General features: G+C 33.0%; 1 protein-coding gene across 1 annotated transcript in view; it reads left to right on the top strand.

The window, feature by feature from the left end:
- The first annotated feature begins 213 nt into the window (after positions 1–213).
- Positions 214–25,248, top strand: part of LOC129234106 (ADP-ribosylation factor-like protein 5B) — an 86,814-nt gene continuing 61,779 nt past the window's right edge. Inside the window, exon 1 of the mRNA XM_054867998.1 lies at positions 214–410. Coding sequence (XP_054723973.1) covers positions 365–410 — 46 coding nt within the window. The 5' untranslated portion in view covers positions 214–364. The remainder of the gene's footprint in view (positions 411–25,248) is intronic.

The raw sequence follows: 25,248 nt of genomic DNA on the forward strand, positions 1-25,248 counted from the left end.
CAACTTTTTTTCTCTTCAACTTGAAATTTCATGAGATATAAATAGTTAATATTAATTATACGCGTTTGAAAAAAAAAAAAAAAAACTGTCGAATTTATGATTGACATGTGTTAGTACATTTTATTTTTAAAAAAGTTGCATACTAATCTAGCTCAGTGGCACAAACAACACAACTCATTCGGGCTTTAAACTTCTTCAGCAGAAGAGATTGAATTGAAGCGTATGCGTTTTGGACTCAGTGTTTGGACTCCGATTTGATGAACTGTTTTCATTAGCTGTATTTTGTAGCAGATGGGCTCGATTCTATGCACTTGATTGTTTAGCTAACGTTATTCATTTGTGAAACTCATTTCTCCACTCAAAAATGGGTATTCTTTTGGCTAAACTGTGGAGTTTGTTTTCCAACGAAGGTATGTAATTTAAGTATTTAGTTATCATCTATCTACTACTTCAAGTTCAAATGTTCAAAACCCTATTTTTTTTTTTTTTTCCCTCGTGTGAATGTTGGGGTGTACAATTTTCTACTTTTAAGATTATATACTTTATGCTTGCAGTTTAATCAGTATAAATTAAAATCTGAATCTTATTTAAAAAGTTATACCTAGGTCGTTCGTTTTGCAGTGAAGCAGTGTAATATTTATGTGAAAAGAAAGTTAGAAAATATGTTAATTACTTGATTCTGTTGATTTTGGAAGAAAAACTCTTGAATTCGTTATGTTGATCTTGATTTAGTAGTTGGGGCATTCCACGGTATTTTTGACATTTATGTAGAGTCCGTAACGTGACCTTTTTTGCCATAACTTTTTAATTTACTGTTTGATTAGCATATTATTTTATTTTGATCTTTTCCTACCAACACACCAGCTCAAATTAAAATAATTTGCAAATCAAACGGTAAATTAAAAAGTTATGGCAAAAAAAGGTCACGTTACGGACTCTACATAATGTCAAAAATACCGTGGAATGCCCCAGTTATGAACGGTTGCTGTTGTATTAAGTAAAAACCTGATTGAGTTTTGCAATTTCATTGATTTGGTTTCGGAATACTTATGCTTGAAAGAGAAATTTGATTCTCTTAGATTAAAGTAGTTACTTGCTCTTCGCAGTATTTCGAAGGAAAATAAACTTAAAAAATAAAGTATGCTGCCCATTATCAGAGCAGCCGGATTATTCGCAGGCCTTTTTACACTTTTTTTTGACCGTTTGTACTAATATTATAGTCATTAAATGTTTTTTAACCCATAACGGGGGGGGGGGGGGGGAGGGGGTGAAAATGTAGGACATAACAGGGGATGTGCAGTCTCAGAGACCTCTCTGTTTTTAAGTTTTTAAAAAATCGTGTAATTAAGATGCAGTCCTGTAATTTCTCTTAGATGTTCTTTAATCTTAATTTAAATGAAGTTTTATTTGCACAAAGAAAAAAAAATAGAACTTTTCATTGAAAATACCTTTTCCTAGGACACCTTTACTAAAGCCTTAAGAATTTTAGAGAAAATTGTTGCACTGTAAATAGTTTACTACTCTCAATAAAAACTAAACTATTTACAGGAAAGTTGTGACAGCACCTTAATTATTAGTCTATAGCGTTGTATTTCCGGGAATAATGCTGTGCTCATTGTGCTTAGAACATTCATTGTGTAAGGTTTGGAAACATTTAAAAGCAACTCGCAACCTGAACTAGAATATTTTGCATCTCCTCCGCATTTGGCCGATAAGATAATTAAATCCATCTCCGCGATTTTAATCTTAAGAGCCATGTTTACTACTGTCAAAATTTGAAAATTTGTGAAGGTAATGTCTCACAGACAGCTCCTAAAGAATGCAATGAAATTTAAGCCAGATGCACTCTCTAAAAGATACTGATAAGCAAGGAGGGTGTTCAAGGTCACAAAGCTATTGGGAAAAACCTTTCAATTGATTAGAAATAAAATAGGGGTGGTGGGATGAACTTTTGAAGGGTCTGTGAGACCGTACCACCCCTGTTATGGGTTTAACTTATATGATTGTGTTGTTGCTCGTTTTTATCCTTTTTGTATGTTTTTTACATTCAATGTTATTGTTTTTAGCAATTATTTAAATGTATGTGACTGCTATTCATATTTTTTAGCTATTGAATACACTAGCATAGTTTTTTGCCTGTTATTTGGATTATTGGTGGTTACTGTGCCACCCTATTCTGCTGATAATCAGAAGTTTACTGTAGTTTAAAAGTATTTCACTCAAAGTGAATCAGTGGTCTTAACTAGATACTTTGGTGCAATGTTTTTGTCATTGCAATGGCTGTATTATAAAATAAAGAAACGTGTCTTCAACTGTTTGTTTTCAAATGCCACCGTTTTGTATCTCCAAATTATCTAACATTATTAGATCATGAAGTGATATTTGAAAAAATAATAAAACTTCGTACGTAGAAAATATTTAAAATGTATGTACGAAAATTCATGATATAGTATCTTATTTAAAAGAAAGTAAAGGGCTCCACTCCCTGCTTGCTTGCTCTCAACAACCACCAAAGATTGCTTTGTAATCTTATTTGATTCAGCAATATTTAAATCGTTAAAGAATAAAATTGAAAGACGCATTTTACGAGTTCCGTTTCATACAAAATGAAATTTCCCCTCTTCCTCAAATAGAAAGAATTTAAAAAAAAAAAAAGCACTTTTCATAATGCACTCTCAAAATGACAAAATAATTTTTCTGGGTCAGAAAGGACACTTTAACAACTCCTGTAGTTTTCGAAAATTCCAAAAAAAATGACACCACAAACAAAGAAAGGTGTGGCTCAAGTCATGAACAGAATTTCTTACCATTATCTAGCTTTCAATCATAACTTTGAATGTTGAAGCATGCATATTTTCCTTATTGGGAAAGTTTGGTTTGAAATGACTAGAACCGCACTTTTCTTCATGTGTGATGTCATTTTCTTGGAATTTTCAAAAGCTACAGGAATTTTTAAATTGTCATTTCTGACCCAGAAAAGTTATTTTGTCCTTTTGAGTGCATTATGAAAAGTGCTTGTTTTTCTTTTTTAAATTCTGTTATTTAATTTTTTTTAGTGTAAATGTATTTCAGAATTGGAATAATTTTACCCTTAGGAAACTTCACCCTATTTTTTCATATAAATGCTCAGTACTAAAAGGAAAAAAACCTTACGTGTCTAAAACTTTAAGCAGTTGGCACTAAAATCTAATCCTTGTTCCTCTCTAGGATTTATGCTTGCTTCAGAGAAGCCTTGATTCAAAATTTTCATTATGATTGCTTTTAACATTATGGCAGTTCTCAAAAGGTGGGAACAAAAAAGTTAACTTTGAGCAACTTCAAAAATTTTCAAATTTGACATCAATTTTGCTTTTATTCTATAGTATGCATACCTAGAACACAATATATGAACATGAAAAGACAGCAGGTATTTGTAAAAATTGTTAATTAACAAATTAAATCAGCAGTCTGTAGTTAACAGATTTTGGACATTGTTGTCCTGTAGGTAACGGATTTTGGACATCATCATAATGTAAGTTTCACCATTTTTGACAATTGTTAATCTGATTTTTAACATTTCCAATAAAAATTTTATTTACTACTTTTAGAATTTTGCAATTTAATAATAAAGAGGATATTAATGAAGTACTTGAATGGCTATACATACTGCTCTTTACATACAGTGACTCCCAAAAGTGTTCGTACACCTACGACTTTTAATGAAATAGGCCCCTATCCATTGGTTAGAATTAATATTTCGGAATAGGTATTTAATTATAAGATCTATGATCAACTTTTAACAAAACTACATGAGTTTTTTTTTAAAAATATTCACATTTAATTTTTTAAAAATTAAAAACCAAAAAGTGTTGGAAATTTTATCTCACAAAAGTCTTCGTACACTTTGAAAAATGTCTATTTATTATTGAATAATCTAACTTTTTATTTAGTTATGAATAAGTAGAATATCATGCAGTACCAACAACACTTCTTAAACGTCTGGGAATAGATTTCATTCTTTTTTCTTTCTTTTTTTGCGTAATTTCTAAGTAAGTGTTCAACCACTCTTCGAGTTTTACTGTTCCTAGCTCTATTTTCGTTTCAAAGCCATATTTTCGTAATCTAGCCTCCAGGTATCTCTAAATATGTTACATTAAGTTCAAATCTGGAGATTGAGGGGGTATTTTATAAACTTTAGGACAATTTTCAAGGGCCTAGACGCAAACCCGCAAACGTTGAACACTGTGTGCTTCTTATCGTTATCTTGATAAAAAACAAAATTGTTTCCGATAACCAAATTTTTGGCTAAGAGTTTAAAATTGGTTTTTAAAATAATTAAAGGATCAGCATGATTCATTATTTCATCAAAAAATCCCAAACTACCAAGTCCTGATGCTGATATGCACCCACACACAAGAACATCTTCACCGTACTGATTAACTGAGCCAACTGAGTTCTTAAGATTAAGTTCCTAATTTTTTCTTCTATTTACAATTATACAACAATTTAACCAAAAATGTTGAATCTATATTTATGTTTAAGTAAGACGTAATTCCAAAACGTTTTGAGCTTATTTATCATTGATTTTGCGACGAAAAGTGTAAGCTTTCTGTTTTTCGCACGACCAAGAAAATTTCTGCTGGAAAAGGTCCCATTTAATCCAGCTAACCAGAGAACTTGGCGAACAATTTTAGGTGAAAATTAAATGTAAAATGTTTCATTCAACTCTGTAGAAACTTTTACATCACTCAAATGTGTATTTTTCATAAATTTTTTAACTTTAAATATCCGATCACGCTTTGTCAACTTTGCTGGTTGACCCTTTATTGCCTTGTTTTCGGTCCTATTCTTTTCTTTAAAGCATTTTATGAAGCACTTTACTATAGAATGGAATAAATTATCTAATTTTCAGATATTTCAAACCAATTTACTACTACTGTGAGGAAAAAAAAATCAAATTTCGAATGGTGTTTGTTGTTTTTTACGAATACCAGCCATTTCAAAGTAATAAGCACAATATTAGGGAATAAATAAACAAAAAATTAAAGCCAACTGACTTTTAAGGGTCAACACAATGCAAAAATAATAAAAAAAAGACATATGATAATTTTAATCATGAATTTTTCCGAAAATACTTGAGTGTACGATGGCTTTTGTGACCTGTTATTTCTCTGTATCTTCGTTTTTTGACCCATTTCAAAAAGAAGATCCATCGATATTTTGAAAAAACTACTAGATTGTATTTAGAATGACATAGGAATGATGTGAAAAAAATATTGGACGTCATATTCGAATTCAGTTTCGCGTTATTTTGGTTTTATTAAGAAATTTCAAAGTGTACGAACACTTTTGGGAGCCACTGTATAATAAAGTTTTGGAATGATTTTGAAGAAGTTGATGAAAGGTAAAAAAATGCTTCAAATTAAAAATAATACAAATATAAAAAGTGATATCATCAGTTTTAATAATAAATATTTTTTCTAATGTCATAAGAATTAAAACAATGTCTAAAAAAATTATTAAAAAAAGAAATTCGTATTTCTATTTGGAGATCGTTAAATTATGTTTCCAAAAGAAAGAAGAGAAAAAAAAATATTAAAATAATGAAAGCGGGGGGGAAAAAATGCTATCGCAGGTGATAACGTCGCCAAAACTAGTGCAGCTGACGATAAACTACATTTGTCAAACTGGAATTCCCCTCTGGTAACCTTTAGCTTATCGTATACTGTGTTGTCGCTAACGGAGGTTTGCTTGGCGATTTTAGCGTAAAATGGCTTTCGTTGCGATCATAACCAGCCATGTTTCCACTGTAATTTATGTATTGTTCAATGTCATGAACAGAAATTAATTATGCAAAATACCGATAGATTAAAGAAGATAACATCATAATAACCTTTTTTATTGAGGTTAGAAGACAGTGGATCATCTAAAAATTATGAATAAACGGACAGAATTATCGGCGTCAAGATCGTAACACCATTTGGACATCTCGCATGTATGTTTAAGAAAAATTATTTTTCTTCTAAGATACTGCATAAAAGCTTATGAAAACACTTTTAAACAATTAAAAATTGATTCTGAGCATCGATAAATACCTTTAAAACGAAAACATCATAAACTTAGTTCTCAAAAAATAGCATTGTAAAGATCGTAACTTTTGGACATGCATCAAATTTCAAACTTACTTTTTTCTAAAATCGTTTACAAAGTAAATAATCTGTCTTTACTTTTGTTGTTTGTGTAAAATATTAACAAAAAATTATTCAGTGTAAGATTCATGCCTTTTTTTTTTTGAAACGTATGGAAATAATTAAAAAAAAATTTTTAATGGTACATTTGCTCGGTTAACGTTTTGATATGTCCAAAATTGTGCCTTTTAGCATAGAAAATATTTTTTAAGGGCATTTGAAGAGCATTTTTTCAAAAATTTATGGCATTTCTTGTCTCTATACGGTATTATAATTTAACTCAAAAATTTGTGAGTTAATTAAAATGAAAGTTATTTGGTGTTGAAGCTTCAAAGTTGAGGTCTGTGTTTGTTCCCACCTTTTGAGAACTGCCCATTACTGTTGCAAGGCAACAAAATTTGTAACAATGGGTTTTATATTCAAATATTTGATAGGGAAATTACATGAAATTTGCTGTTTTCCATCCTAACTGAAATAATAATTTTATTTTAGAATTTTAATTTTTCAGTGCTAAGTTGTACCTTAAGATTAAGCAAATCATTTAGTGAAATCCCGAAATCTCTAAGTGGTCTACAGAGCATTTTTTAAGGAATGTTTACTAGGCGACACAAGTTTTATCATAAAGGCTGTAACATTCCCAATAATTTTCCTCTTTTTTCAACAAACGTGTGCATGTATCGTCGCCTCATAGTAGTATTTCTGTAAGTACTGTTTGTTCTGAGGTGATTCCATGGGACTTCTGATTTAAGAGGAAGCCGATATGAATCTAACGTAAGTATAATATTAACTCCGAAGTAAAGGAGGTCTGGGGGTTTCTCCCCCGGAAAATTTTGGAATTCGTAGTCTTCAAAAACGCATTTTAGACGACCTTTGGTAATGTTGGGGGAGGAGGTTTGATGGCGCTCACTTGTCTATTTTTCAAAATTGTAGCTCTAAGAATGCAGTTTTAGACGCTCTTTTTGATGATGTTAGAGGGAGGAGAGATTTGAGGGCCCATCCAACATGTTTTTCTGATTTGGAATCTTTGAAATGCATTTAACTGTCTTTCGTAATATTAAGCGCTCGGGTGCGACCCCCTCCCCCTCCCGCCCATTTTTTGAAATTGAAACCTTAAAAACGCAAACATTATGTCGAATAACGTTCAGAAGAGGGAGGTTCGAGGGGTTCTCAGGCGGATTTTTTTTTTTTTTTTCCAATTGTAGTCCTAAAAACGCAGTTTAATACGTTCTTTTCGTGATTTTACATGGAGGAGCGATTCAAGGGCACGCACCAAGAATTTTTTTTAATTTGCAGTCTTAAAGATGCATTCTAATTATCTTTTATAATAATAGGGCAAAAGAGGTTTGGAGCGCTCCCCAGGAAATTGTTTGAAATTGTAAAATTGTAGCTCTAAAAAGGCTGTTTTAGACGATTTTTGGTGATGTTAAGGGGAGGAGAGATGAAAAAGCCCGTCTCAAGGAAATTTTTCTAATTTATAGACTTAAAAACGCATTCTAGACTATCTTTGATAAGGTTAGGGGTTGAAGAGGTTCTGAGGTCTACTCCCAAATTTTTAACAAATTGCAAATGTAGGCAATCCACAGGGGTGCTCAGCCCCCCTAAGAGCAAGGGTGCACCCCCTTAAATATCGTGAAGACCCCCACAAAAGGAAGAGCTCCCCCCCCCAATGAGAAAAATACCAGTCAAAACACAAACACCCCCTAAAAATTTCAATGGCGCAATCTGCGCCATGACCCTCCCCTCCTTGGTGGACACCACTGCAATCTATGATTCATGAGCAGATTTAAGAGGACCATCAATTTTTCGAAATTGAGCTCCAAAAACGTAGATCTTGAAGATTTTCAATGATGTTAGAGAACGAGGAGTTCTCCCCCGGAAACATTTTGAAACTCAAGCGCGTAAAACAAAATTTAGGCAGATCTTGAACGATATTGGCGAAAATGAGAGGGGGGACCCTCCCCTGGAAACTTTTACAAGTTCTTTTTTAAAACGCAGTTTTTAGACGATCTTTGGCAATATTAACAGGAGGAGTGGTTTGGAGGGTCCCATATTAAAAAGGGCATGAAGAATAATTACATAGCACTCACAGCATAAAGCCAGTTTTGCAGGGTCCAATTTCCCAATAGGCAGAGAAGGCCTAGGGCAGCAAAATTTTCAGGTGCTTTTTTGCTTTAACCACACATTTCTAAAATTAATTTTTTATTCTTGAAAGTAAAATATTTGCATTCTTTTATTTTCCATAGAGACCAATTTCCTTGAAATTTAATAATGATTACTTTCACACACCTAATGAAAATTATTTATTTTTTTAAAATTTTTTAACGTGATATATTTTTTTCAAGAGGACAGTTTTCAAAAGCGAAAACTTTGGACTCTTTGCAACGTAATCCAGTAACAATTACTAATGAAATACTAAGTGAGTGAACGTAATAACAGAGGAAATTATTCAAATCGTTGATTTGTAGATGAAAAAAAAATCATTGTAAAGATGCTGTTATAAAAAAAGATGACAACTGATGAAATGGTTAACACACAAGACATTAAAGTTTAGTGCTCATCAAAAGATTCAGCTATATCGATGTTAAACATCTAAGCTAGAGTTTTGACATCAAAACACAGTTTCAATCACAAGAGCACTAATACGTAACTTTTTTTTAAAAACAAACAGAATTAATTCGGAAAGTCATCTTTTTTCCCCTGTTTTTTTTCTGTAAAATCAAGAAGTCTTTTTAAGCAAAAGGGGACAAATAATGAAACAACAAAGAAGTTTGTTAATTAATTCCGAAAATAAATATGCTGTCTTATGTGAAACATATTAACATGTTTAGCATTCGAGACAAATCTCGCTTTCTGTTTCTATCATTATATTTTCCCTTATAGGTGTAACTCATGTCTATATCATTTTTCAGTATTTCATTTGCGTTGTCATTATAAGCAAATGTTTTAAAACTTCAAAAAATGAAAGAAAACATGTTTTATGAAACTATATTACCATGAAAAAATAATAACCATGCTCTATTAATTGTTAATTGTAAATAAATATACATATTGTAAATATTAATGAAATTGGTCTTATTTGAATCGTTTAATAACCTACCCAAGAGCAGTACTTGAGTCATAAACCCCCGATGTACAAAATTAAATAATATAAACAGAGGCGCGTCGAACAAAATTTTTGGGTTCAGGAAAACTTCAATTTTATACCAATTTCTATGTAGCAATATTATTTCCAAATTTGCCGAATCGTCAGCAAAATTTGAGGAACACGGAATTTTTGGGGAGATCACTGTGACATCCCATCGGGGCGCCTCTGAATGTGAAACGTCATCATTTCTTAATAAGCTTGACAGTTTAAATTTATAGAACCCTTTTTTTCGTGTTTTTGAGTGAAAGATTTTTTTTTCCTTCTTTTAGGGGGGAGGGGGAGGCAAATTTCAAATCTGCCTTGGGGTGGCATGGAGCTAAATTCAGCCCTGCAGTTTTGTTAATATTTCTAAAACATATGATCATGGCCGCAAGCAAGTAGCTAGAATTTTGTTAAGGGGGCAGGGGGTTCCAAGACGGAATGAACTTTAAAAATGGGGGAATACTGAACACGAAGCTTTAGCTGTTAATTATATTAATTGGTACTATTTCAATTAAAACTACAGTTATTAATGCATAATAAATAGCTTCAAATTAATTAGCTAATCAAAATTTTAAGGCATTAATAAAAGGTAATTAATCAAAAAAAAAAATTTAATCATCTCTAGATAGCATGAAATGAAGTCTCCAAAAAGCGTCTCACATAAATTAACTAATATGGGGTGAAAATTTACCCGCTCATATTAACAGTTTTTACCGTTGGGAAATGCAGATTTTTCTGCTCTATATGCAATTTTTTTCAATTCTCTAACTTAACTATGGTGGGAATTATTTGCGTTAAAAACCCAAATATTTCAAGTCTTCGCTTCACTTCAGGCACTTTGGGGTAAGTTACACTTTTCAAATCCTTCGTTTCTTTCTTTCTTTTTTATTTCAGTTTCTGAAAAGTATTTTATTTTGTTGTGATCCATAATCCTGCCTAAGAGTTGTGAGTTTCCGGGACACAGTGGACAAATTCGTAGCAATTCGTGATTGTGAAAAAATTATATAGTTCGCAATCACGAATTGCGATAGGACCCTACTCGTTGGGTTTCTTGTTTATTCAAATGGAACGGAAATGGTCCAGAAATTGGCACCCGGGGTGGTACTGGTAATTTTTTACAATAGGTAGCACGAGGTATATCCATAAAAAAGAAATGGTAATTAGGTTCCGGTAATAAAGATTAAGATTTTTATGGCCGATATCCACCAGTACACTAAGCATAAAGATTATTTACAGCGTGTAACGTTATGCATTTTAATTTCTTATCAAACTTAAAGATGGGTATTAGTAATCTGTAAATATTAAACACGATTAGATGACATTTCGCTGTTTCAGTTAATCTATATAGGCGTTTTTTTAATGAAAAAACATAATTTTACACACACACAAAAAAAAACCTTTTTTTTTAAGATAAAGTTTGCTTGAGATAAGGCCTGAAATAAATATGAATAAAATCAAACCGCAGAAAATTTTTAACTAGGACGAAGAAAATTTCACTCTTTAAATAAATATTAAAAACTATTGTCGTCACAGAAATCTGAAAAACCAGAGCAGCATCAGTTTTGTTGAAATGAGGATAATATGCTATTCGTGATTGCTCAATAACCCTATGACAAACTACAGGACTACTGTAAACACAAGGAGTGTGCAGAATGACAATATGTTATTTATTCGATGCTATTTTTGTCTAAACGTAATATTTAAATGGGATACCAAAATAAGGTGTAAGGCACAAAATTGTAAAAATAAGACATTTAAAAAAAAATGTCCTACCTATCACTTTTGGAGTAGGTTGAATTTTTTTCTTCTGTATTTCGATTTTTTGAAAGATTTTTTTCCCTAATTTGAGAAAGAAAAAGTTTGCTATGGACACCAATAATAGATATGCATTGTGCAGCCTCAGAGACTCACAAGCCTCCTGTAGGAGCCCATGGCATTTTCTAAAAATGTGGTGCTGTATACAATGGCTCCGCTGTGGACAGCCCCTTCCCTGATTATCCCATTGAACTATAAGTAAGTACTTTCTTATAGTTCAATGGATTATCCCAAGGTGTCACTTTCCTTTCGCTATATGGCCCAGGGCGTTGATATGGCCTTCCCTCAAAACCATTCCTACAAATGAGAGTGGGACGATTTCGAGAAAGGTTTATAATGGCTACTACTCATTGTTGACGAATGAAACTTTCCCGAAGTTCCCTCTGGTGTTGCATGGCTTTTTCCGATGCAGTCTGCTTCCCTCAGGGGAGCAGACTGATCGGAGAAAGTCATGGGTGTTGAGGAAAGATAACCAAACCAAACCAGGGCCTGAAACCAAACTACTTTTGCTGTCCCACGTCAGCGTTCCTGTACACAGACTTATCGGCTATCATCAAGGGAAGCGCTTATGAGGTGGGGTGCTAATCGATTGTTTAATTTGTCGCCTAGTGCGAGGTGACCCTAGGTGGCCCGTACAGGACTTTTCCACAAGGAAAAAAAGCTTTCTTTCGGCAAGTATGAGTCAGCGGTTTTAAAGAAGACGAGGGGCTTCCTAAGGTTTTACAAAGATTTAAAAACTGTTTACAAAAATGAGTGAACCAATCTTGGATTTTCCTATGTCGCCCAGTGGTTTGATTTTACATCTTCTAGGCGACAGAATTTTTTCACTACGCGACATTGGTGTCGCGTAGTCCCTATGTTAAAAAATGCTCTGGTGGTCTAGTTGCTGAGATATAAGCGAAACCCAGTCTTCGATTTATCCGTGACAATTAGGTCAATTATAATAAAAGTCCTTAAAAATAGAATTTATATAAAGAGTTTAAGATCCGAATTAATTTGTACCAACTTGCACAGCTATAGATGTTAAGGAGCTCCTGAGCATTGGAAAATGACAGTTTTGAAGACTTTAAAATTCTATGTGGTCTCTAGTAATATATTTTGCTCTTTAACAGGGTTGGCAAGTTGCTGCCGAGGTAGTTATCGTTTCAAAACCGCTATTTCAGGACATCTTTGAATGACTTAATGAGGAAAGAATGAGTCCGGAGGTTCTCCCTTGGAACTGATAAAGCTTTGAAAATTCAATTTTAAACTTGCTTTGGTGACTTCAAAGGAAAATTCGGAGGTCTACCCCTGAGTTTGTTCCGTAATTGGTGTCTTAAAAACACATTTTTACATATTTTTACTGATGTAAGAAGCAAGTGGGTTTCATCCTAGAATAAAATTCTGAAATTGGGTCATTCTGGTGAACATGGTACATTTCAGTTTTCAAAACTTTTTTTTTTCAAAGTCATCTAATCCAACAAAAATTAATGTCAAATAATGGCAAAAGGGGTTAATTTACCTGAACTATCAAAAATAATTAGCTGAACTTGGTATAAATATCCAATTTTCTCAGTTCTTTTATCAGAAATGAAATATTTTGTCCACTCTTACACATTTAAAAAAAAGCAACAAATTCAAGATGTTCAATTATTTTTTGAATTTTTTTTGTTTAATATAAACAAATGGAACATATCTTTCACAAATGCTTAAAATGTCATTGTAAAAGGCATATTTAAGTTTTATTGCTAATTATCTTACTCAAAAATACAAAATTTTGGAAAATCATCTGCAAAAGTTAGATTATTATATGAAACAAACTTGAAAAAAAATTGAAGTTGGATTATATTCTAGTTAGTAATTGTATTTCTATGCAAATTAACCTTTAAATTAAATAAAAATTACAATCAGTTAAAATATTCCTGTATCTGACTGGACATACCTGTAACAGAGTGGACACTATTATTGAAGATAGAAGTAATCTCTATGTTTAAGCAGAGAAAATAGATAGACAATGTTTCATTTTTTAAAATTTTGTGTTTTATTCAATTTTTCTATAAATTTGTAAAGCTAAGCTTTTTGGAAAAACATCAACAGCATATGGGACTTGTTTACTATTTCCATAAATATTCACTCTGTTACACAAGAAGTGTAACAGAATGGACAAATAAATGGTTAAATTCTTTTTTCTAAACTTAAACATAAAGTAACAGTTAAAATAGTGATACAAAAGCAAAGAGCAACTCCAAAATCACTACTTTATATGTAATTTAGATTAAAAAAAATTAATACTAAGTAAAGTTAATGTAACATGGTGGACATTTTGTTACTCAAATTTACTATCAGAGACAAAGAATGAATCTTACCTTGCTTGTTGACGGTTGAATCCACTAGAGTTAGCTAAACATGGAGTTTTTACCATCTGGTTATTGCAAAAATATTGCTAGTTTTTTTGTAAAAATATTTTTTTTATTCTTTAATGACTGTAACAGAGTGGACATTTCAAAATTTGTAAACTGTAAGGACAGTTGTAAATTCCCTGCATTTTCATTAAAAAAGCATTTTTCTAAAAAAAATTTATTGTTTAAATTGTTACAATAAAGGTGTTGCAATATAATTGGAAATTTTTTTTTTTGTTGTTGCATCTAAGCAATTACTTAAATCACTTTTTAACTGTCACTGTTTTGAAGCTGGGACACCAAGATTTTGCCTTTTTAACTAACATAATTTTTTTTAATCCCTAAATCAAAATATTAAAAACAAAAAATACCTCATGATACAAAATTGCATGAAGAACAAAGAAAAAAAATATGATTAATTCATATTAACTATGAAATTTTCTGTAAAAAATCCAAAAGTGTCGGACATGAAATGTACCATTTTCATCGGAATGACCCAATTAGAACCTAAATAAAACAAATTTAGGCCATCTTTGAAGTTACAAGAAGGAGGGAGCATGTTTGCGGGTTCTCCCCTGGAAATTTTTCGAAACCAAAGTCTAAAAATGTCAATTTTCATCTATCATTGATGATGCTCAGGTGATCTCCAAAGAATTTTTCAAATTAAAATCTTAAGAAAGCTCAGATAATCTTTGATAATGAAAAAAGTGCGGGGGCAGTCTCCCCTCTTGTCCCTTCGAGTCACCGCCACTGCTATGGGATCATCTGTTTATAATTTTCTGTTTGGGATAGAACTTATCCCATACCTACCATTATGCCTCAACTTGCTATTTTCTTTTGACTATGTAATTCTTGTATATGATTCGAATTAAATTTCTACTTTCTATAAAGGCTTGATAACAGGAGTCAGGAGTGGAATGTTTACTTCAGTCCATTGGCTCAGCCACAGGAGGGGTTCGGGGAGTTAATTCCTCCAACTTTCTTTCTTCCACAAATATTAAAAAAAAAAATGTTCAAGGAGGGGGCGGTTGATTTTTACTTTCTTCTATATCTAATATATAGAAAAAAGTATTGAATTCGTGCAAATTTTTGAATTTCGAATTTTGACGGATTCGAACGTTTTGAGGTGTGCTAATAAGTCCATTTCGACCATTTTTGGAAAATGTCTGTCTGTGTGTGTGTCACGTCTGTGTGTGACCAGTTTTTTGTGGCCGCTGTACAGCAAAAACTACCGCATGAAATCGAATGAAATTTGTTACACATATGTGCCTCTATGTGAACTTGTGCCCACTGCTTTTTGGCGCGAATTCCTCCAAGTGGGGTTTAGCAATGGGACGTTTTTTGAGTTACGCGTGCTTGCTATTCCTCAGGAAGTAACTGGCGGAATCAAACAAAATTTGGTCCATATGTTGCCCTTAACAGGTACAGGTGCTGATTCAATTTTGGTGTCAATAACTCAAACGGGGGTTGAGCTATAGAACATTTTTGTTGTTAATTGTGACTGCTTTATCTCAAGAAATAATGAACGGAATCAAACAAAAAAATTATCGACTAGTAGCCCCTAGAGAGTATAAGAGCTGATTCCATTTTGGTGTCAATAGCTGAAAAGGGGGTGGCGCAGTCGAACGTTCTTTTTTTTCATTATGAGTGCCATATCTCAAAAAGTAATGCTACGTTCTAGATGAAATTCGGAATACATGTGAATCCATTTGTAAATAGGCGTTGATTCAATTTTGGCGCCAATCGCTCCATGGTGGGGCAGATTTTTTTTTTTGTGTGAATATAAATCTTTACTAATATTATAAAGAGAGAGGGTAGATTTTTGTGTGTTTATATGTTTGAGGTAATCTCCGGAACCACTGCACCTATTTGAAAAATTCTTTCACTACATGAAAGGTGCTTTCTTACTGAGTAACATAGGCTATAATTCGAAAAAAAAAAAAATCCGAGAAATAGTTCTTTTTTTTTATTCAAATTTAGGCCCATATTTCACGTAAATTGCCTATTATTGGCTATTAAAGGGGTAAAAAATTACTTGCGTATAATTAATATTATATATCGTTAAAAAGGGTAGAATTTTCTGCGTTCTAAACAATTTATTTCAATGCTCTAACTTAGTTACGGTGGGAATAATTTGTGTTTTTAGCTCGAACTTTTTTAGACTTAGCTGAAATTCAGGCACTACTTTCTTCGTTAAATCTATCAATAAAAAATGAAGAAATTGTCCCACAGTTTTCTTTTTAACAGCATTGGAAAAAGCGAGATTTTTTACTCCAGATCTCTCTCGACCTATAGTCGAAAAAATTAGCTTCTATCTTCAAAGGAAAAAAAGTTACAAGCGTTTTTAAATCAATTTCGAAATATGTCATTTTGATTTTCATGTTTCCATGGTTACGCTTTCAAAATCCATCTTTCGCATTTTAATTTCTTCAAAGTTTTTTAATATCTATCGCTATTGTCTGGAAGGGTAATTTTGCATGGTGTTTTTTTTCTTTTATTTAAGTTATTCTTTAAACTATTAAGTTATTCTTTTAATTAATTGTTGAATATATGTCAGTTGACACATTTTTTGGTATCAAGGTAGATCGGTCAAAGCCGGGCAACGCAGCTCTTAATATATAAAGATTTGAAAGCTACTGTTAATGTGATTTTATACCTTTTTGTTTGTTTGGCGAAACATTTGTTATTGCCAAACAAAAAACATCCGCTTCACTCGCAAAAGAGCTGGGTTCCGGTAGCGTGGTCGCTTGGCACGTTTGGCGCTGAGCAGGGGGGGGGGAGGGGGTTAGTCTAGGAGTATTGTTTTAAGACAACCGTCAATGTAATTCATTGTTTTGGCGATTTGTTTTGAAAGAAAAGAAACTTTTGATTTGTTTTTATCTGAGTGAAATGTACGACATTTTCTGACGCACTTTTCACTTATTTTTTTCTGACGATGATTTTTGAATGTTCCACGGGATTTTTTTTTTTTTTTTTTCCGTTAGACGGATCGGTTATGATAGCGTGGTTGCAGGGCAAGTTTGGCGACAAACAATAGAGCTGCGGAATTATTTTTACATTTGAAAGATATTATTTGATGTCTTTTTTTTTGTTTATTTGGCGAAATATTTTAAATTGCAGTAAAAACCGCTTCACTCGCTAAATAGAGTTTTAAAGCAACTGTAAATCTAATTTAATGATTTGACGAAAAGTTTTAAATTCCAAAGAATTTAAAATAGGTTTTTTTTTTGAAAAGGTGTGTACGCATTTTATACAAAGAAAAACGATCATTTCACATCAGAGGGAGAGAGGGCGTGAGTTTTTTTATTTAACGGACTTCTATTACATTTTTAGCACGGGCATCGCTGTGCGGGTACTTCTAGTAGCTTTATAAATGCAACAATAATGAGAAAGATAAATCGTAATAGACTCGTCTGCGTATTTCGTGCGATTTTAACTATCTTACTAATATTATATATGCGAAAGTTTGTTATGGATGTTTGTTACTCTTTCACGCAAAAACTACTGAACGGATTTTGATGAAACTTTACAATAATATAGCTTATGCATCAGAATAACACATAGGGTAGTTTTCGTCCCGTTATGGGGGGGGGGGGCAAAACCCCCTTAGGGGGGCAATAAAACACTATTTTTGTATAAATTCTCAAATATTGGGATGAAAAAATACTTGCACATATTTACATTATATGTCCATCGAAAGCTCGGATTTTTCTGCTGAAGATGGCACCTGTTCGAAATTTCTAAGTAGAATAAAAAACGAGTTATGAGCTTTTTAGATCCATGTTCGAAGGCTTTCCTCAACTCAATACAGTATTTAGTGTATCATCTCAACTCCCTGTCGATAGCGACAATTGTTGTATTGTTGACTTTCTTTGCTTTTCGTGATTGTTCAAGGCTTTTCTCAAGTCAAATCTTGAAGTAAGATTTTTGCGCAAGATTGGCAAATAATACATGATTTGGCTGATGATTTTCCATTTAAACGGAACTTTAATGTAATTAATGGTTTTTATTATTATTTATGCTGATTGAACACTTACTCATTATCCAAACAACCAGCAGATCGCCAAAATTTTTGCAGAAAGATTTCCGTAGCTGATGCATTTGGCAGTTTTTTCAACGTTGCTGTTTTTGAAGCCGAAGACTACGTCATAATGTTTCTCAGCTTTCACCATGTAAACAAAATATCGCCAATCAAAGAATTTTCAAAAGACTTTTTTTACTGTGTTAAATAATCCAGCAACTAAATTAGGCAAATCCATAAACAGCACAAAAAATTCCATTAATTTTCCTTTTTGCACAATTTCAAAGAATCACCAAATTGTATTACTTATTTTGGTAACATTTCGGATGAAACTGTTTAGCGCCATTTTATGGGGACCAAAAATATCTCAGCATCTGGCGACGATATCTCTGTAACGAAAATTAATATATCGTTTTACAAAGTAAGGAAAGAATGGGGGAGCATCATCGAAGGTACCCCGAAACGACTTACGCAAATTCGGTAAAATCGCACCAAGAGCCACAATGATTGAAATTTCCCGAAATAACTAAAGCAAGTATAAGGGGATTACGAGCGCAGCTACTTTTTTTTAATCACTTCGTACTTCATTAGCCATACAGAGAAGGTTTTAGACTCCATGTTAAAAAAAAAGTATCAACAGATTAATCTTTTTAAATATGAGAAGATTAATTTCATGTTTTTTAAATTTGTATATGCTTAAATATAGTGCTTTCGTTTCTAAATCAATACTACTTTGTTCTTTATACTTATTGCTATTTTAGTTTTATGGGTAAGGAAGAAACTCGATTTTTAATCACGTCAAAAAGATGTGTTTTAAATTCTTTCACTTAAAACAGAAAACAAAAGCAAGTAACGATTTTTTCTAATAATTATTACTGACCCAGGCAACGCCGGGTATTTTTGCTAGTTGCAAAATAACCAGAAAGTCGCGATGATTTAAAATTTTTAACTGTTGCCATCTTGTGTTTGTTAACAAATAAATGTTTGTAATTATTTTAAGCAAGGCTTTTAAAATAATTTTCAATTTGCATTCTTTGCTTTGCTTTTGAAATAAATGGGGAATTGGGATGGTCGTCAAGTTTTGGCGTGTTTAATTTTGTTTTTGTTGAGAATATTGCTTCCTCGGCTAGCATGGGGAGGAATCAGAATTATAAGAAAGATATAGAAGAAAGTTTCGTGATATCCACAACATACTAGTTTAACTTACCTCTACTATATTTCTAGTTCCTTATCCCCAAAGCAGAATCTTCAGGATGTTCTGCAACGGTAAAATCATTTGACCAAAATTGTTCTGCAAGTACTTCAAGCATTTTGTACGCTAAAAATCGTGACATTTTCCACGAATTGGGTGCCGAAAATCAAAATCCTTTCATATAGAAGTTTTTTTTTTTTTTTTTTTTTAACTGGACTGTTGCTATTTATTTCTGTGGAAATGAGATATTTCCGGAAACATCACAGTTTTTCAACCTAATGACTAATTAAAGAGCACTGAATTTGGAAAATTAGTTGATCATGAAAACTATAAAATAAAATAAAGATGCAAGGGGGCTGCCTTGTATCAAGGAAAATAAAATATGATGTCATTTTACTGCCATGTGTTCATGCGAAATAGCATTTTGTGTTTAGGTAACGGAGGTGAGCATTTATTGTGGGACATGACTCCTCCTTCTACTAAAACAAACTAAAACACAATATTAAAAAAAGTAAATATACTTTGACAATTAGTATTTGAGACACTTGTGAAAGGAATAATATATATATATATATATATATATATATATATTTAATTAAACAAGTTATTAAGCTACATAAACAGTCACACAAGGTGTGTGACATGCCACGGAAGTGAGAATTCACATGTTGTGAACCAAGAATATACGAAGAAATAATAAGTCGGCGCACTTCTATGATACTCTTGCAAGAGATAAATAACTAATATGTAGTGCAAAATATAGTGAATAATTTTGCTTGTTTGTTTTGTCATATCGTTAGCAGTGTTTTTGTTATAAACTTCTTTGAAAATGCTGCGTAAAGACTTTTCTCTCTCCTCACTAATAACTTAAAACAACAAGGGAAAAAAAATAATTTATCAGTGCATTGAAATGTGATCGCTTTAAATAGGGTTATCAGATTTAGAATTATCGATATTTAGCGTCTCTCTAGTGTTAAACCTAGACAGTGATTTAATCGGAAAATATTCCCATCATTTTACTACTTTGGCAATATTTGTGCCTTCACAGTGTTTATTTTGGGAGAAAATGATATGGGTTTGAGTTTTCGATATTAGCATGGTTGATTAACGTCAAGCTATACATCGGAATTCTCGTAATTTTTTGTTAGTTGATATTAGAAATCCGGTATTGTCTGTTATGTTATACCTCCCCTCATCCCATTTTTCCCCCCGACTCCGAATTTTCGGTGAATATGTCAGTGAGTATTAATAATATTCAATGTAGAATGCAAACCTGTTAAATAGTAATTCTAAAATTATTTCACTTTAATTAACTTTTTTATTTACCGTTTTTATACTTTTAATACCTTCATTTTGAAAAATGCAATCTGTTTGCATCCAATAAAAGAATCGACTTTTGCTCTTTTTTCAAGCTAACTTCGCTTTAATAGGAGGCAAATAAATGAAAAGTCTATTAAAACCATCATTTCGAGATTTTAAAACGAAATACTGTTTTTGTTTATGAGTCATCGGTTCCCCCCCCCCCCGACTTTCGTTATACTGTACTAGTAGCAAAAAGACATAAGTTTTTTCTTGAAGCATTACTTTTTACTTCCTTTTACAAAAAAGGAAGTATTGTATTCGCGAAAAAATTTTCACTCAAAAATCGCCCTTAATTTCCATTTTGCTCACCCCCAAATGAATGTTGAGTTTTTTTTTCGATTCGACCACATGCGGAAAAGTGCCTAAGAATGTATAGACACGCGAAATATCCATTTTGACCATCACCGAGGTAATTACAACGACTTTTCTCGTGACGTCTGTATGTATGTGCGTATGTGTGTATGTGTGTATGTGCGTATGTGCGTATGTATCTCGCATAACTCAAAAATGGTATGTCCTAGAAGTCCACATAGACTCGTAGTGGGGTCTAGTTGTGCACCTCCTATTTTGGTTGCATTCGGGTGTTTCTAAAGGGGTCTTTTGCACCTTTTTGGGGGGAAATCATTGTTAATTTCGATGCAAACTCAAGTGGTGTTATAATTTGGCGGTCACTTGGCGATATATCGCCAGTCTTTTGGTTGCCAAGTTTTGTCGCCAACTTGGCGAAAAATTTGGCAATTTTTTTTTTTTTTTTAAATATGCTTTCAATGTGGCCATTGCTAGTGATATTTAAAGAGTTAGAGAGAGAATCCCATTAAAATTGCAATAATAGGGAAATAGCATTAAATTGGTGTAAAAGGAAGTCATGTGATGCACACATCAGCTCGTTTGCTTATAAAAATCATTTACTTCTTTTGCAATTTAGTTGTACCACTTGCGGTGCACTACTTTAGTGGTCAACTCTTAAGAGGTTGAATTATATGACATAGATCGAATTCTGTGCCTGAAAATAACGGTCAACTTACAAGGGTGGTCAACTTTACAGGTTTTACTGTATAAGCATTTTTCATTCATTTGAAGACGGATACACGATTAAATACCATTAAGGTCAAAAATTTGTAGTTATTAAGGGCTGGGGAGCACATTTTTAGAACGGTGATCATATCAAAAAATTTCAACTTTCTGAGGTACGCCAATTTTGCTTAGGAGGGCATATACACGTTTTGAAAGGAAAAGCGCTCAGAGAGAGATAGCAGATGTCCTTTTCTAGAAGGGAGAATGAGGAGGGAAAAATATGATCCTGTTAGGAGTGGAACATCTGTCTGAACGAGAATCGGTTTTGCTGAAGTTTCAACTGTTTCCCGAGCTTTTGCTGTTGCTACCATTATGCTAAATGATACTATGGGGATCTAGGTGCTGTCTGGGGGTTGTGGATAGGTCGCTAAACTTGAGGGCTCTACTGAATTGACCTTTTTTGGGGCGCATACTCTTTAGAAACGCGGTTCGTTTGAAGGACGTTTAGAGAAATCTTTTGACAAAAAATTAAACCTTGAAAAGTATCCTTAAGATATTTTTTTTCTGGATGCATTGAATTTAAGTTTGGCAACGTTAACGGGTCCCATTATTTTAAGTGTTTAACATGTTAGTCGTTGAATAAAGTCTTGATGTGCATTATATTTTTGGAAAAGGTTTTCAGTAAGTTGAAAATTAAGAGTTTTGAGAAACTCCTTGAGTCGATTCGTTTTAAAGCCCGTCCCGTTTTACGCACCGAAATTGGTAGGCCAAAGTTCATCAGAATCCCTTCCCCCTCAAATGCTACGAACCCCCCCCCCAAGAACCCCAGGGTGTCGCGGCACCCAGTTCGAAAATCCTTATTATATACTAATAAGAAAATAAGGGGAAGTATTGTAAACCAAAAGCGGATACTAAAAGATTGCTGTACGATTCAAGTAAAACGTTAATCTCACACATAACAGTTGGTATCGAAGAAACGTTAAAATAAGTTGAAAGTATTATGTTTTCAACAAGTAATAAACCAATGTTAACAACTTAGAACGTTAAAAAAAAAACTTAAATTTTGAGAGAGAGAAAAAAAATCCAATATTTTTATCCTTTTTTTTTATTTAAAAGGGAAAAAGTTTCGGTCCTTCCCCACTACCATTTTAAACAAGTTTTGTTGCATAAAAAATGTTTTATTTGAGCTTAATTTTGAATGAAACGAATAACCTGGAATTTTCTAAAAAACAAGCTGGAAAAGTTTGGGAATTTTTTAAACGAGAAGTGTATGACAAACATTTTCGATTGTAGCCGCTGTTTTGAAATAGTAGCCTCTTTTTACTTTTAAGTACAAAACGTGGTATACATTTAATATGTTGAAGTTAATGATCATGAATTAGTGTAACTAATGTATTTTCAATAAATTACTTTTCGTAATACATAACATAATAATAGATAAATATAATTATCTTGAAGATCCATTTATTTTTTGATTAGCGTTCGAGTAGCGATTGAATGCCGATTTTTTTAATCGTCATTATTTCATTTAGTCGTCTTATGCCTGGGAGCGACCTATGATACATTTTCTAGTTTTTACAGCATAGTAGACTTTTGATCAATGACTGAAAACCTGGAATTAAAATTTTGCAAAATGGAAGAACTAAATCATGACAAAATTGTGCTTTTTAGATCATCACCACGTCAAGGACCGCTTAATATTTTATTTTAAAATGTAAGTACGTAGTTATTTTTTGCTAAGAAAGTTCATATCTTATTCCATGTAAAATTCTTATGCATAAACTTACGTGAAACATTCACATGGCGTATTTACCGAAACAACCTAGTGCCTTATTTTGACCCACTGATGTTTCCTTTTGTAAGAGACATAATTAGCAATGCAGCCGGTCTTATTTGACTTTCTGTTTCCATCTGTCTGCGGAGGCAGAAATGGTGCCTGTTTCGTTTCCAAACAAAACGTTGCTGTTCATATTTCACCTACTTTTTCACCTTACCCAACTGGCAGAGGGAAAACGGATTATGTTTTGAATGCCTAATTCGATTTTCCTCCTTTTCCTGCAGGAAGATCACGCAATGTTGCAGATATGCACGGTTGACTTCCTAATGGTCCGCTTCCTTGCCCGCTATCCTGCTGATTCCATGTCGAAAGTGAAATCCCTTCAGTTCTCTTGTGGATAGTGGATATGGAATACATTAGATGGGTCGATGTGTTTGATTTCCTATTGGTTTAAGAATGATTGGTTTTAGGATTTATTGGAAAGAGGTTAAATTTTCTATCTTCGTACTGTTTCGGGAGTCATCCAGAATCTTAGATAGGGGAGGGTGGCTCAAAGCGGGTAGGCTTTCTAAGAACGCTGGAAAATCGTAGTTTTTGGACTTTTATCGCAACAATTTCGGTTTTATTTCCTAGCAGGGTTCTTAAACTTCAAAATTAAAAGTGATTTTTATATTATTTCAAACCTTATATTTATTAAACTTTACAAACATTGTAAAAACCCGCTTTGCCCTACCAGGAAGATCAAAGCGGGTAAGCTTAATTGATTGTGATTTGGTACATTTGCCAATCAAATATGAAGTTATAAATGATTAAAATAGTTGACTAGCTACTTGCCATTATACAAAAATATATATAAAACAGTTGTACGTATCCAATTTAAAGTCAGCACATTTGTTTATAAAACATAAAGAACTGACTGATTAAATTAATTGACTAATTAATTGCCATCCTGAAAAATAACTTTTTAAAGTTATACTTATCCTATTGAAATAGAAAATCTAAGTTAGCACACGATTCAAGAAATTGAAGAAATATATGATTAAATCCTTTAACCGCTTTGTCCAAAGGCACGTTTTTTATTTCAATAATTATATAACTTTAAATTTAAAAAAGAAACAAACGAAATGACCATCGTAGTTTGTAGGTGGATGGTGTCAGAATAACGTAATATTATTGACAATCAAAAAAATAAGCTGGTCTTCGACTAATCACAAGTTATAAAACTTCATTTTTTAAAAAAGAAATGTATCATTTTTTTATTTTAAGCCTGGTTGCGCCCTAACGCTTCTTTGCTGTTTCGCTGGGACTGATAAAAACTCGGGGGTGGGTGTTCATGTAAACACGACATACGGTATTCATCGCCGCTTACACACCATGGGGGGGGGGGGGGGGGGGAGCGGAATACGAAGGCCCCCCCCCGCTTTGGGCCACCCTCCCCTATACAGATGATGTTCGTGGGCTAATTTATTTAAAGATGGTTTTGTGAATAACTAAACTTTCTTTAGTAATGTGGATACTCGTCTCATTTTTCCTACTTCTTTGGACTGAGGGCCAAACGTCCTGATTTCTCAGAACAAAAATGCTTTTTGTAAAATACAGACGCGATGCTGTACCAATCACACCTTCAAAGGCTTGTAAGGATGTTGTTGCAAGTGAAGAACCTATGTTGAAAAATTGTAGATGCAAGCTCTCGTTCAGTAATAGGGTGATACAATTCTATCGACCTCAAAGAAAAAAAATCAGCTTTCTAAAAATTACGGAGAGGATTACAAAGCACGAAAACTAATGAATCGAATTGCAACTACAAAAGAACAATGACTCTCTAATACGAAGTTATCTACTTCTATTATGGTGAATTGAGATCATCAAGACTCCTCAAGAAGTAGCATTTAAAGAATAGTATTTCAACTTTTTCGTAGTTCCTAACTCTTTTTTCTGCCCTTTACCGAACCATACTAGCGGTTAATTAGTTGTAGTTTTACACATTTTTTGTCACAATACTTCAATACTTTCTGATGTAGATAATTACAATCTCATTTCTTTTGCATTATTTCCGTGTTTTTGAGAAACTTTCTTTGTGCATTTTTTTGTCTTTAAAAAATATTTCAACCATATAATTGCATGCCCCAGAACTTGTTTTCGTCCTTTCTTTAAGCCCCGCTATAACTTTTCACCTGCCAGTGAGACCTATTGTACGCTGCTCCAACTTCCTATAAACAAAAGAAAGATTTTGCGATCAAGACAAAGAAGCCATTCGTGTGTGTCCTTTTTTCTCTTGCGATAATAGGAGCTGATATACTGCCCACTTCCCGCGCTTTTTCTTCATAAATGTCATTTAAAACGTTCATGTCTGACACGAAAAACGTGTTGCGTTCGAATAATTTAAGTTAAGGAG

Source organism: Uloborus diversus, chromosome 1 (genome assembly GCF_026930045.1).
Source record: "Uloborus diversus isolate 005 chromosome 1, Udiv.v.3.1, whole genome shotgun sequence".
NCBI classification, from domain to species: domain Eukaryota; kingdom Metazoa; phylum Arthropoda; class Arachnida; order Araneae; family Uloboridae; genus Uloborus; species Uloborus diversus.